General features: G+C 33.7%; 1 protein-coding gene across 2 annotated transcripts in view; it reads left to right on the top strand.

Annotated features, from left to right (window-relative positions):
• LOC150079482 (reversion-inducing cysteine-rich protein with Kazal motifs-like) overlaps nucleotides 1-9,167 on the top strand; it is a 275,557-nt gene extending 266,390 nt beyond the window's left edge. For both annotated transcript variants that reach the window (XM_090382723.1, XM_090382722.1), the window contains exons 21-22: nucleotides 173-274; nucleotides 8,694-9,167. In XM_090382723.1, coding sequence (XP_090238849.1) covers nucleotides 173-274; nucleotides 8,694-9,106 — 515 coding nt within the window. In that variant the 3' untranslated portion in view covers nucleotides 9,107-9,167. The remainder of the gene's footprint in view (nucleotides 1-172; nucleotides 275-8,693) is intronic.
• Nucleotides 9,168-14,735: the final 5,568 nt, after the last annotated feature.

Here is a 14,735-nt window from a genome sequence, read left to right as displayed (position 1 = left end):
AATCATAAAAAGAAATAACTTATTCAGATTACAATAAGTGACTGTGCTGAAATAGCAACATGTTGCTACTTCAGTACTAAATCCCAAAGTTACAGCTTGTTTTCTTTTTTCAGATAGCTTCTATAATTTTTTTTTTTTTTTTTTTTTTGATAGTTGTTACTTTTCTTTTCAGAGGGCATAGCATCCTCAAGGTGTAGTTATGTTACCTGCCCACCTTTGCCATCTGTACACTGTACAAGAATTATTCCTCCAGAATCTTGCTGTCCAATATGTGGTAAGATTTAAAATGAAAAGTTTAAAAAAAAATTGCAAAACATGTAATTTGTTCTTATATTTATTTTTTGCATAGTAAAATAATAAGAGGAGTTTACCTCAATATAGTTTGAACTCCACTTTAATTACCAACAAAAATTATAACTATGTTTCAACATGACCCACAACAAGAACAAGAAAAGTGGTAAATATGAACAAGAGTTCATATTTACCACTTTTTAGCATTAATTTAACACACATGATTAGCCTTATGACATCAAATTCTGTGACAATAAACATTTATTCATTAATCATGATTAAATTTATTTTACAAACAAAATTGTTTACTTTTTTTTTTTTATTTGAAGTGAGTGCTCAGTATATGCAGTAATTCCTTTATGTTGTATGTGGCACACTGCAGAAAATATTGGCCACCCCTGGTTATTACTTAGCATATTTGAGAGTTTTGCGTATTTCACTAGAACTTGTCCTCTATTTCCATGAAAAAAAAAAAAAAAAAAAAAAACCTTCCTTATTTTCCTGGAAAAGATTATTGAGAATTACCATGTAGTTGTGCCTTACCTTCTATATTAGACACCGACTACCTTCCCAATGTGCAGCAATAAGTGAAATCAGTCTGAATTAGCAGTATTCATAATCGTGTGATTGATCTTATCCATGTCCTTTAAGAATTAATATTCCCCTCTACAAATCAGTGAATCACCAATGGGAAGAGAGAGAGAGAGAGATTAATCTCTTTAGTAGCTCCTCTTTCTATGCATTATGGTAGTTTTAATTTTTTATAAATTTGTAGTCCTTATGAAATGGGTACAAGGTAGAAAAGTACACTGTATAAGATATACTGTTGGCTTCAAACTAAAGGTGCAAAATTATGCCAAAAATCACAAAAACAAGGTCAAAAGACATTTCGATCCCCCTCTTCCAACTGAGAAACTGATATGCAAGTAGATGAAGCAAGAGGAGGAGGAGGAAGAATTAAAAATTAGACACATACATTTTGTAAGCATGTTGCAAAATGGCCACAGTTGGAAGAAAAGGTGAAAAACTGGATAGCAGACCATAGAGGGAGGGGAAAAAAAAGGAATTTCCATGTCTACAAAAATGATTATATTCAAAGTAAGAAGGCCACATGTGGTACGACTGATTGCTGGAACAACTTGGTGTATAAATTTATAAAGAGGCACAACCTAAGCATGCATACTCAAAAACCAGAATAATACAAAACAAGATTCGGCATTTTTAGGATGTGGTTAGGGTAAGGAAGAAATCATGTTTCAAATTTAGAAAGATAAGTAATATGGACAAAGTTCCCCCAACTTTCAATGTTCCATCAAACAAGACCATGGATGTTAAAGGTGCTAAAACTTCCAGCCACAAGACAACACTATTGCAATGCTGCTATACTGTTATTTTAGCATGTCGTATTGATGGCAGAAAACTGCCTCCATTTTTAATGGGGCGCCTCCATAGCCAGGTGGGAAGGAGCAGCAGTGCGTAGCACATGCTTCTTGATTAGACTGGGGTTCAAGCCCGTCACCACCAAATACGGAGGATGCGGAAAGGTCAGGGAATGACCACCGCATATCCCGGAGCAATATGGCCTTAGTTGCTAATGCTCCTAAAAACCAAATAACAACAACAACCATTTTTAATATTCATAAGTCTATGCTCGGAGATGAATTTCTCTGGGGAATTTTCATCCACGTTCTTGGCTGGATGGATGAAAAGGGAATGAAGTTGTGGCTAGAGAAATTATGGTCAAGGTGGCCTTCTGAAAAGCTAGTTCTTTTAGTATGTGAACAATTCAGATGACACATTACAGAAGCAACAATTCCGTAACCAGTGGACATCACAATTAACAAACCATTTAAACCAGTCATGTGAAAGGAGCAGACCAAACAGATGGTAGCACAAAAGCATGATTTGATGCCAACAGGACAAATAAAGTGACTAGCCATTTCCCAAGTGTGCAAATGGATGAAAATTTCATGGGAGTTAGTGGAACATGGGACAGTTACCAAATCTTTCAAGAAATGTGGAATCTGCAGTGCACTTGATGGCAGATGATGTGCTCTTTGAAGAAAGCAAAAGTTCTGACTAAAACATTGGTAATGGTGAGTGTGACAATGGGTTTTTTGGGTTCTTGTATATGTATTTGATGTTTTACACATTTTGTGTATACATCAGAATGAACCAAAAAAGATTCATATACTTATATTTGTATTTCAAATATATGCAATAAAACATTATTTTTTCACATCTTCTAAAACCTGGGTTCATCTTATGGGTCTGGAAATTATGGTATTTAATTGCACAGATTAACATGTTGCTTTTAAAAGTGTCCACCTTTGAAGCAATGCATTTATCTCATTGCTTGATCCAGGATTGCAGGATGTAGTCAAATCATTCTTTAACATCTATAATCTTACCTGTACCACTTTCATAAGTCTCAGATACCATTTGCTTGTATGTATGTTTTTTTTTTTTTAAATTGTTACTTTAAATTTTTGTTGTTTATGTATGCTCACTTAATTTGTACATAGTTTTTATAATGGTTCAATTAACATCTTACAGTCAATGTTCTATTTTTATCTACATTTCATCAACCATAAATTGATCTTTTTATTGGTTACCTTACCTCTAAAGGTTTTCCCAAGAATTTTGGGAAACTGATAACTTATTGATGAAAGAACTGAGTCATTTCTTGTATGTATATGATTCATATTATGAGTTAAAAATTGAATCTTTATTTCCTTCACTATTTTAAGAGCTATCCGTTATCCTCCATGACAGTATAATGGTTTTGGAGAGGTTTGGAGACCACGGGAATTCTTAAAGGCCTCTTCAGACAAATTTATAGTTAGTAATCACAGGTGAAGTTAGTAGTGTTTTTCTTATGAGTTATCCTAGATTTATCAGCATGCACAACATGGAAATTGGCCTGTAAACTAAACCCACATACTTGTACAGACACAATACACAAGTACAATAATAGCTTAAGATGTACAATGAAACCACAACTACTGCTGTATCAACCACTGTGGATTATTTATTAAAAATAATAATAGAAAAATCAATTTTATTGATAACAAAGTGTATCTTTAATTCAAAATCAAAGTAGCACACCATATTAACATAACACAGTTATTAGGTTCCTGTAAAATGTTATGTTGTGTAAAACCATGTTATACAGGACTAAGAAAAAGTACAAGAAGGGGAGTTACGTTCCAAAAGCTAACAAAAATACACCATTCTAGATTTCGTGTATCTTCTGCTCTCTTTAAAAAAAAAATCAGTAATCTGGGTTTGTTGCTTTTGCTTGATAAATCTTTGTGAATTTTATCATATGGAACTAAGCATTTTTGAAGCTCCCTTTTGAACTTTGGGTTCCTTTCATTCAAAAATCTGCATTCAAAAAAGTAAGATTCTAATTTGCTCGGTTAACTTTATGCCATCCCCTATGCTTTTTAGTGTAAAATTCGGAAGTTTAGAATTTTCATCTGTGATATCATGATCTGAATTGATTTGATTTTATCTCCGATGCCATTTGCACCAAATTAGCTACGCCAACTTCTTTTTCTACCTGTAATTCTTGAGCGTCTTCAGTAATCATATCTTTTTTTATTTTTTTAGGAGCATCAGCAACTAAGGCCATGTTACTCTGTGTATATTGTCTATAAATTGTGTCGTGAGGTCGATTTTCTGTTTTGCTGGACGAAAAACCCCGAGTTTCCAGGAAGGATTTGAACTCGGGTATTTTCCAGCCGGTGTGGGGAGAAGGGCGATTCTATAAACTGTGATACCCACAAGGGCTTCAGTAATCATATCATCAAAACCTTCCCCTCCTACCGACGTAGCAAGTTCTACTATCACATTGATTCCGTTTTTTGCCCGTTTGATCATATTTTCTGAATGAACTGACTCTGGCCATACATTTTTCCACATGCATTTAATGTTGGCAGTTTTACTTCTTTCAGCAATAAAGCTATGATTCTGATACAGTCCACAATTGAGAAATGTTTCCATGCCTCCATTACTTCAATAGATTCGGAATCATTTTTTTCCAAAATCCATTGTAATGATTTTCTGATGGAATGAGTTTTAAAGGTGGATATAATGCCTTGATCTAATGGCTGAATGAAACAAGTTGTATTAACCTAGTACAACTGTGGTGGCAGAAAACATAACTTCAACATTTGGATGACTTAAATCTTTTGGATGGCCTGGTGTGCTATCCAATAGTAATAAAACTTTGAAATCTAGATTTTTCCACAAGTTCAACAAGCACAAGTTCAATAGCACGTAAAACAAGAATTTTCCAATAAAATAAAATACAGGGATTTCTCAATTTCTGTTTTGACTAGTGAGTCAACAGTGGGGATTCAAAAAGAGCGGAAATGTTGAAAAATTGCATCCAACATAATAGCAGGGTTACCCCCTGCACAAAAGCTCAAAAATACCCTGTTATGGAAGGTTTACCAAAATTCTCTAACCGTGTTAGAGCAAAACTGCATTATGTAAGTACCGTGTTGTGCGAGGATTTCCGCAATTTATCAATCGTGTTAGAGCGAAACCGTGTTGTAGAAGTACCACGTTATACGGGGGTTGCCTGTATTTCTAATTTCTCATAAATGATTAAAAAAAGTTTTTAACCACCAATGGAATTAAAAAAAAAAAAAAAAACCTGCAGAATATAAAATGTTAAGCATGAAACTTTTCATTCTGTTTACATTATAACAAGGAGCATCTCTCTAGGAATAACTACACCCATTCATTGCTATTTATGGCTGATTGGCCAAGAAAGCTCAACTGGACAGGTATTTCGAACGAACGGAGGGGTGAAATGGGAGTGGTTTTTTTTTTTTTTTTTTTTTTTGGCTGATGCTGAATAAGCTTGCTTTCTTGCATCATATGCCTCTACTAATGCTAAAGTTTTTACAACATTTTAACTACATCCTACTCAAGTATTTATTGTTTGTTTTCATTATTTGAAATCTGGGACATCCATGGTGATTTACTGTCTTCTTTTTTTTTTGCATGATTATAGCCAGAGATCCTTGTTTCCATTCTGTTCTCTTCTCACTAGCAATTTCTCATACTCAGGTTTTGGTTTTTTTTAATCCTCTATCTATGGTATTTTTATTTTTTTCACCCTAATGCATAATTTAATAAAAGCAAATTTCTGCTCATCTGTTCTACAACTGTCCTTTCTCAATTTGAGTTTATGAACCCTCAGGTTTGTAATTGGAGCAAGAGGAAGAATACCATTAACATTCAGCTCACTCAATCCGGCAAGGCTTTAAACACCCCTATCAGATCTCCCTGCAGGTGCCTGTTCTCAAGACACTGCAATTTGCAGAACTGAAGCCTTTCTAGGTAAGAGCACCCTTTTGTTCCCCTTCTCTGTATTCATTCTAGCAACTCTACATCCTTCCTAAAATCAGGCCTCCAGACTTGTATGCAGTACTCAGGGTGTGGCCTGACCACTGCCTTATACAAGGGGATAATCACCTCCTTATCCCTGCTTGCAAACTTCCTGTTTATCATTGGCAAGACCCCATGACCTGCTCTGGCAGCCTGTCTGGACTGCTCAGAAAACTGGATAGATCCCATCCACTCCAGATGCCTTTCTTATGTTTATCTTCAACAATTTCTCCTCCACTTTGCTCTGTTATTACAAAATAATTTAGCTCCCTGTTAGTTTAACGAGCTTCTCTTCTCCACTTCCCTACAGAATTCCTCATGTGTAGATGCTAAATACACATTCAGTTTGTCTGAACGAGTATTTAGTGAATCTGAGTAGCATCATTAACAGTCAAACCAATGATATCAAGTAGACCGATCTGATTCATCCTCTTCCTTCTAGAGTTTATATAAGTAAAGACATCTTTGCTGTTTTTCTTTGCATTCTTTGTCAAAGATTTCTCATAATCTGCCTTTGCCTGCCTAACATCCTTTGTAACTTGATTACAGACCAGCTTATATCTATTGTATGCTACTATGTCATCTGCTAATCTATATGTATCCTATGCGTTTTTCTTCTCTGCCACAAGTCTCATTAGTTCAAATGACATTCATTTGGGCTTAAATCTTGAACTCTTAGTTCGTATGAAAAGCCTAGTAGCTTCCAAGGTTAATTCCTTGATAACATCATCAGTTGGTCCCACTGTATAGAATTTAAAAAATCTGAGACCACTGTAGTCACTTTTACAAAAGCAAAAACCCTTCCTTTACTCCTGATGATAAATGCCACCTAGTGGTTCCTTTGTTGTTACTCTAGTTGTAGTTCTCATGTGTGTAAGTGTTGTGTGTAATCTGTAACTATTCCATGTTTCCTTAGCTGTATAAGATCTGACAACTTTCTTGTTATCTATTTTGGTATCCTCCTTTTGACATTGTAGTCATCATCATCATCATCAGCCATTTTCAATCCACTGCAGGATGAAGGCCTCTCCAGCAACTTTCCAGTTCCTTCTGTTTTGAGCACTGGCCATCCATTTACTACTCAAAAACTCATGAATTTCATCTATCCATCTCCGCCTTTGTCTTCCAGGTTTTCTTCTAGCTCCTCTTGGGTACCATTCTGTTATTTTCTTAGTCCATCTGTCATCATGTCTTCGAGCTATGTGTCCTGCCCAAGACCATTTTAGTTCTTTAGTTTTGATAAGAATGTCCTTTACTTGAGTTTGCTGCCTAATCCATGTGTTTCTCTTCTTATCTAACAGTCTGATTCCCAATATAATTCGTTCCATTCTTCGCTGTGTAGTTCTTAGCTTCTCTTCCATTCTTTTGGTGAGTGCCCAAGTTTCACTTCCATAAGTCATGGTGGGGAGTATACATTGGTTCATTATTTTACGTTTCAGACAAACTGGGATATTGCTCTTCAGTATGTGACTATATTTCCTGAATGCTATCCATCCAAAATTTATTCTTCTCTTGACTTCCAGCCATTTATCATTATTACAGCTAATAACTTGTCCCAGATAAGTATATGACTCCACCTTTTCAATTACTGCTCCTTCAATCATTATTTCCCTTTCCGTGGCATACTTGTTCATCATTACTTTTGTTTTAGCCATATTCATCTTTAGTCCAAAATCCTTACTAACTGTGCATAACTGATTAAGATTTTCCTCTAATTCTTTGGGATCGTGGCTTATGACCACAATGTCATCTGCAAATCGTAAATGGTTTAGGTACTCTCCGTTCACATTGACTCCTTTCTGCGACATTGTAGTACATTGGGATAAAAGTGATTTTTGGAATCACTTACAAAAGCACATAGTTTGCTGAGATGACCTTTGTCTCCTTCGCAGCACATGCTTTCAAGCTGCTGGATTTGTGAACTGAAAAGTCCCTCAACCTGCTATAGTCGCCATCTCTTATAATTGAAATCCTCTCTTTTTTCCTTTGATGACTAATCTTTGTAACTACAAGGCATCACAGTCCAAAATCAAACAAGTGACACAGCATTTCAGTAACCTAAACTTGATATGATGATATGACACTGAGCAAATATACTTCTCTTTCAAGACCAACTATGTTTCTATCCTTAAACTTGACAAGGGCTGGGTTTGAAGGACTTGCCTAGATGTTATTGAAATGATGAAATGGGGCTCCAGTAGATGAAATCCTCCTTTATTCCTTCATCTGTTAATTGTATTCAATCATTTATATTTTGACAGTTTAGTTCACAAATCAGTAATTTGAAAACACATACTACAAAGGAGACAAGACCACCTTAGCAAGCTAAATGTCAAATAAGTGATATTAGTGATTATATCACTTATTTGGCATATATTTAACACTGGAGCATTTTTGTGGCTTCCAGGATAATCCACTTAACATTTCCCACAAAGCATTTGTATCTGCAACCTAAAATTGCCAGACCACTTGATAAAGCCTAAGAGGATCCTCAACCTGCTGTGTTCACCCACATCTTAAAATTGAAGCCCTTTCGTTTACCTTTGACAACTGAAATTCTCCTTTACTGCCCATTTTATAAAATTATGCTCACTACCTGCTAGTAGTTTCTGTACTGTCATACCTTTTTAATAACACTTGAATCCTTAATAGACCAATTTCAAGGATATTTAGGCCTCTTTCCCTTTCTTTGATATAAGTAATAGTTGTCCAGGCCAGGTGACTCACTGATTTCATTTGGTCTGTTGAATGACTATAAATTCTAGTTGCAAATTTGTAGTCAGCAACAGTTTTTGCAAACAGCAGTAGCTGTGCCCACCAAACTTTGGTGGGGGGTTGAAGGATGTTCTGTTCAACACAGTCTATATGAACCTCATATTTCTTCACCATACTTCTTATGGGATGCTTATATGGCAATTTACATAGTGCTGCATATCTTGTGATAAGGCACTGCCCTATATTTCTTTTCCATTAATTTCTTTTTTATTTTTAATTAGGTGCAGCTTTAACTATTATATATAGTCAGAAGCAGGTTGATCAACTGGTGGATGCCATCAACACTATAGAACCATCTGTGTTGAAAAAGATTGCCGAGAAGTTCCGGGAACATGTAAAGGTAGCTGAATGTGATGTGTTTTTGTACCTGACTCTCCAGTCTAACATAATAGTATTAGTTGACCCAATTACAGCTCATCCTACTTATCTTCAAGTTGAAACCTGTTTGAGAGAAGCACAAAAGTTGCAGTCTCTCATTCAACAAAGCAGTCCAACATTTCTAACAGAACTGCCATTGTCTTCCATGATAGCAGCTTTTATAATAAATCCAGTTAGTGATGCTGGCACTCCTAGTAGTTTTCCCTCAATCCTAGTCACCATATTGATGTCATGGCTGATCTGGCTGAATTCCTGAGTAGCTTTGGCTATAAACAGTACTCATTCATATCTGTGATCTTTACGGGGGAAACAAGACAATTTATTACTCAGATAGCAAAGGTCAAACTCAAAGTTTTTGGTATGGAATTTCCTAAAATAGTTCCTTTTCTCAAAAAAAATTGGTTACTGGATGCTGTATAGCAAAAAAAATATGTATATATGTAAGACAATATTTTGACTAAAATATTATTTATTTTAAGTTTTATATCAAATCCCAAACAAATAATATATTAAAAGAACTTCCTATATAAAAGAACAAGTAAATCTAGTGTATGAATAGGATTCATTTGCAGTAGATGTAACCTGCACATAATTGAAAAAGGGAAGAGAAATCAGGATTACAGATGCATTATTTGCAAAATTATGATGCAAAAAGCTTTGTATAAAGGGAAAAGAAAGATGAATTTCAATATTCGCAGTGCATTTTCACTTCAGATTGATTGTGTTTAAAGGCATTCAATTTGCATATGCACCAGTTAATTACCTGACCATATGAAATTCAAAAGGGCATTTCCCTCTTTAAACATTGACATATGTCAATTGGTTAGTGTTACCTTATGAAGTTAATATATGAAATCAAGCTTTATTTATTGCCCAATCTTGTAGCAGCTGCATACTGCATCCTTTTAACTTTGTTAAATACAGTCTCATAAAATTGTAAATGTTAATTGAATACCATTTTGAAGTTGACTAACTTAAAATCCAAGATCCACTGCCATTGGTTATAATAATTCCCAACCATCAAATGCTCAGTCTGAGCAACTACTTAATTTCGTGATTAGATAGTATGAATCAGAGCTGTAATGCTCAATAATTTTGTAATATAAAATTATATTAGGCCTTGAGCCATATTGACTGTTTACATATCTCCTGTTAATTGAGCAGGTTTACTACTTCTCAGGTAATTTTTCTACAGTTAGAATTTAAGAAAATTTTCTGTATATAATTATAATTTATTGTTTTGCTTTGTATTTAATCTCAGTTAACACAATCCAGAATTTATATAAGAAATGGGAGATAGGGAAACCAAAGATGATATAATTAGGCAGCCACACTAACAACAGCATGCAGGGTACGGTTGTCTCATTTACTAAAATTTTTTATAAATGCAAATCTTAAAGTAAAAATGAAAACTGCAGCGAAATTTAACATCGTTATTATAGCTGTAATACTACAATAATAAAGTTAAAATATGTCGGAGAGTGAAAAACGATGAAATGACAATTTGTATATAGGTTGAAGTTCCACTGATAATGTATATGTTGTAGAAAAAAAGAAAAAAAAAGCAATAATTGTCTCTTCTAGTAGTCAAAAAAAAGTAACTAAGTTTGTGTTCTATTTTTTGTGATGTCCAAAAATTGCACTGTTGCATTATAACCAAAGAATTCTAGCATAGAACTCTCTTAAGTCTTTATAGAACAATGCAATTAACTAAATATTAGGCTATGTTTCACCCAAGAAATATCAGTCAGTGTTTCAAATAATGAGTTCACGTTGTTGTTTAACAGGCATACACAAATATTATTTTGTATATAACAAAGATATTTAAGAAATAACTTTTCTCTAAAAACTAAATTTGTTTTTGTTGCTTTTCAACCAAATTTTGAGAGCACAGATAAAAATTAAAAACTTTGATATGAATCACTGCAATAGAATTTCTCTTTTCTCTCCCTCCATCACATAACTGGGCATAGTATGGTCATAGCTACCAATAAATCGCCAACAACATAATTGGTATCAACATTTAGTATTTTTCTTTTGTTTATTTGCCATCTTACTTCCCAGTTTTTAAATAATTCTGGAACTGAAGTATTAAATTTACCAGTTTGGTGGTGGCAGAATTATATTGCCAGTATAGGAATACACACTGCCATTCCTTATAGTCAACTGATTTAATAAATAAAGTTACTCTCCTCACAGCCATGTCTCATCTTCACATTCAACTTTTATACTCTGTGCCTAGTGATCTAAGTAAACTAGACTGCTCTTTAATAAAAGTTGTACTTAAGGAGTGCTAAATATTTTCATCAAATTGGCTATGTAATATCACACAAATGATTGCTAATTTATCAACCAGAAAGAATTTTAATTTGGAAAAAATTTTTCATTTAATAGTTTAAAAGTTCAAATTATTTTAGCTAGATTATATAAGATGTACCATAACACTTCTGATTAAAATTATTTCCGGTATATCAACTAATTGTTAGTACATGCCATTGCATGAACAGAAATTAACTCCTTCCCATAGCTGCTCTCAAGACCACTCTTGTTTCTCTTTGCTGCTTATTGAAATCTGTTTTTCCTAATACAGTTGAATTTGGTTATAACGAGCATCAAGGGACTGACAAATTTTCCTATTTATAACAGTTACAATATCAGTGATGAGTTAAATTACCTCCTGTTTTTTTTTTTTTTTTTTAATTCTCAATAGCTTGATAAAAAGAGATTCAAAAACAAAAGAAATATTAGAGAGAATAAAAATAATATTAGTGTATACCTACATATTATTTATATTAATATGCTTGTATTCAGTTTTTAAATCGGTCCAGCCAACCATTATTACATACATACAAAATCATCACATCCAAATTGTTTAGCAAATTTTTCCCGCTTGAGCCTTCAAAATCAGCCTGTCTGTTGAAAATCCAGCACTTCTTTGTGTAGTAAACCATTGAAGCAATGCTTTTTCGACATTTGTAACCTCACACTTTCAAAAAAAAAAAAAAAATTTTTTTTTTTCCAATTATGTTCTTTTCCAGTACTGATATGTAAACATGTTTATTCTTCCACAATGTCGATACTGTTGAAGAGGACAAAGAAACCTTTTTACCACCAACATTTTTTGCACCACGTTCTAACAGTGCTATTCAAAGTGTGGTCTGTGGTGAATTGGAAATCAGTCGTGAACATGACTGGTCTCCAGCGATTCGTCCATTACCGATCTGCGAGATTTGTATTTTACAAAAGTACTGGTCCGCAACAGATTGAAAATAAAAAAAAATTGGTCCTTCACCACAGATAGTTTGAGAAGCAAAATCTAACTCCGAATAATTAGACTTTTTTGCAAATTGAGACACTTTCTTTTGTTAGCAGAAATGTTTCCAAAGGAAGGGTTTGTTTCTAACTGATTTTACTTTAAAATGACAGCATACAAAGTTCTTAGAAGTCCTGAAGTAAATTTATGGTTCAGTGAATACAGGGAATCTGTTAATAGAGTAATGCAACAAGCGGAATACCAATGCACTATTGTATAAGCTCTTGTCCCTGAAAGGACAAGGTCATAAACCAGCTGCTAATCTGATGGAGATGGTCATAAAAGCTTCAATGACCCAAGCAATTAAGAATGTTTGCATAGTTACCAAAATTTGTACGGTATATCCGTGCAGTATGCTCGTTACAACAGTAAGCAATTGTATAGGTAAAAAAAAAAAAAGGTAAAGTGCAGCCATTATCAACCCACTGCAGGATGGAAGCCTCCTCAACAATTCATGCTGAGGGAAATGGACCATAATCTGCCACGCTGGTCCACTGCGGGTTGGCAGATCTACCGTATCCAGCAGTCAGGGGCTTGAACCCCGGTCTACTCAAAGAGCGTGTGCTACTGCACTCCCGCTCCTGACCACTTGGCTACAGAGGCCTTTTGTATTGGAATTTGTATTGTATAGGAATACGCATAAATTAAAATCATTATGGCTTTTTGCTCATTTGCTCATTACAGCCATGATCTTGTTATTTCCATGCTTGTTATAACTAAGTTAGACTATATTTTCTTATTTCCAGGGTTTTTTGTCATTTCTGAAATATGTTTTGTAGTTGTACCTGCCCCATGAGAGCTCACGTTTCATTTAAGACAGGTAAACTAGTAATTACATGATTGAAACTGCTTACGTGTATAGTAAAAATTGCGCAAATAAAAGAAAGCACAAAAACTGTGTTACTATCATATCATATTCACCAATATACAGGATTATCCAACACACTAAAGAAGTCCATATCTGAATAACAATAACAGCACTTAACACTTGCTTGTTTATAGCTTATTGGCTAAGGAAGTTTAATTAATTTTAGCTATGTACCTTCCTGTCTAATTTTATTGAGAGGATATAGGTAGGTCATATCATAATCCATCTTATATAATCTATTTTTCTCAAGGTGTGCCACTTATTACTTTCATAATATGTGACAACTTCTCTTCATTATATAAAATGAAATTTGAACCGTCCGTCCCACATTTACTACCATTCTTTAGGTTTTCAGTAAGTGTTACTGCAATGGAACAACATTAAGCTCAAAGTATTTTATTTATTATTTATTTTTTAAGCTTAGAATTTTTTTAATCTAATATTGGTGCTCCAGCTTTCTTTTTGTTCACAATGAAATTTTATGTATTTAGACAAAATATATTTAAAATTTGTAACAATATTAAAAAAGTGAGCAGGGTTCAATAGTGAAATGTTCTACTCCCCTCATTCAGTATTGGTGATCAAACTGTCAGTGAAAAAATGAGAAAGCTCACTAGATTTGATAACATGAGTGGTCAGCTAAATACCCCACCTTCAAATGAGGCTATTGCATAAATTATGGTTCCTAAACAAAAAAAATTAGCACACCTTCAAATGCTCATCATAATTTCCAGTTTTTTATATATACATATATATATATATATATATATATATATATACATATATATATATAAAAAAAAAAAAAAAAAAAAAAAAGCTACCACGTAAATGAATTTTATACAATTTAAATAAAAAGAAAATCTACACAAACTTAATAAAAACTGTTTAGAAATCAGAATACAAATCTTGCACTACTCTCACATTTTGTTTGCAACTATAAACCATATACTATACAGTGTAATTATGGTAATTTGAACTAATTAATGAAAGGAGAGCTGTTGAACTTAGCAAAATATTCAAATTAACATAATTATAACTATCAAAAAAATTATGTACGTAAATTGATAATTTACACTTATTATTCAGAATAGCTCCTTGATAATTTCATTTTTTTCCCATTAATCGAACCTGTAACCTCTTCCTGACTTATTTCATTTCTTAGATAAACGACAGTTTTTACAGTCCTCAGCTTCATTGCTCCATTTCTAAATCTTTTAGAAATGGCACCAGTTTTACCCATAATTATCCACAAGGTGTCAATATAAGTTTGGCTAACACAGAATACCAGGCTTCAATGAGAGAAAACACCACATCTTTTAATGATATCTTTTGATTGAATTTTTGAAGATATGCAATTAGGAATCATTATTACATTGCCACCATCATGACCTTAATTCATCTACATCTGATGGCTTATTACAATGACAAAAAAAAATAGCTGCAATTTTTTTGGCATTTCTTTCTTTTAGATGCCTTTTTATAGATGGAAAAAATTCAGAATGAAACTATTTGGTGAATTCTCCATACAATCTTTCTTGTGGAATTTGTATAAGACATGAACATCATTCATGTTTTGCTGATCTTGTGACCTAATGTAGAATATTTGTTTTTATGAACTAAAGTTTTCTTCGGTAAACTCCAAAAATAAGCCACTCTCATCAGCATTATAAACTTATTCAGGACTCAAGCCCAATTTTGTTATGT

This window comes from Mastigoproctus giganteus, chromosome 10 (assembly GCF_048544385.1).
Source record: "Mastigoproctus giganteus isolate SK-2022 chromosome 10, ASM4854438v1, whole genome shotgun sequence".
Classification (NCBI taxonomy): Eukaryota; Metazoa; Arthropoda; class Arachnida; order Uropygi; family Thelyphonidae; genus Mastigoproctus; species Mastigoproctus giganteus.
Note: the sequence above shows the minus strand (reverse complement) of the source record. Positions and strands in the feature narration are given on the sequence as shown.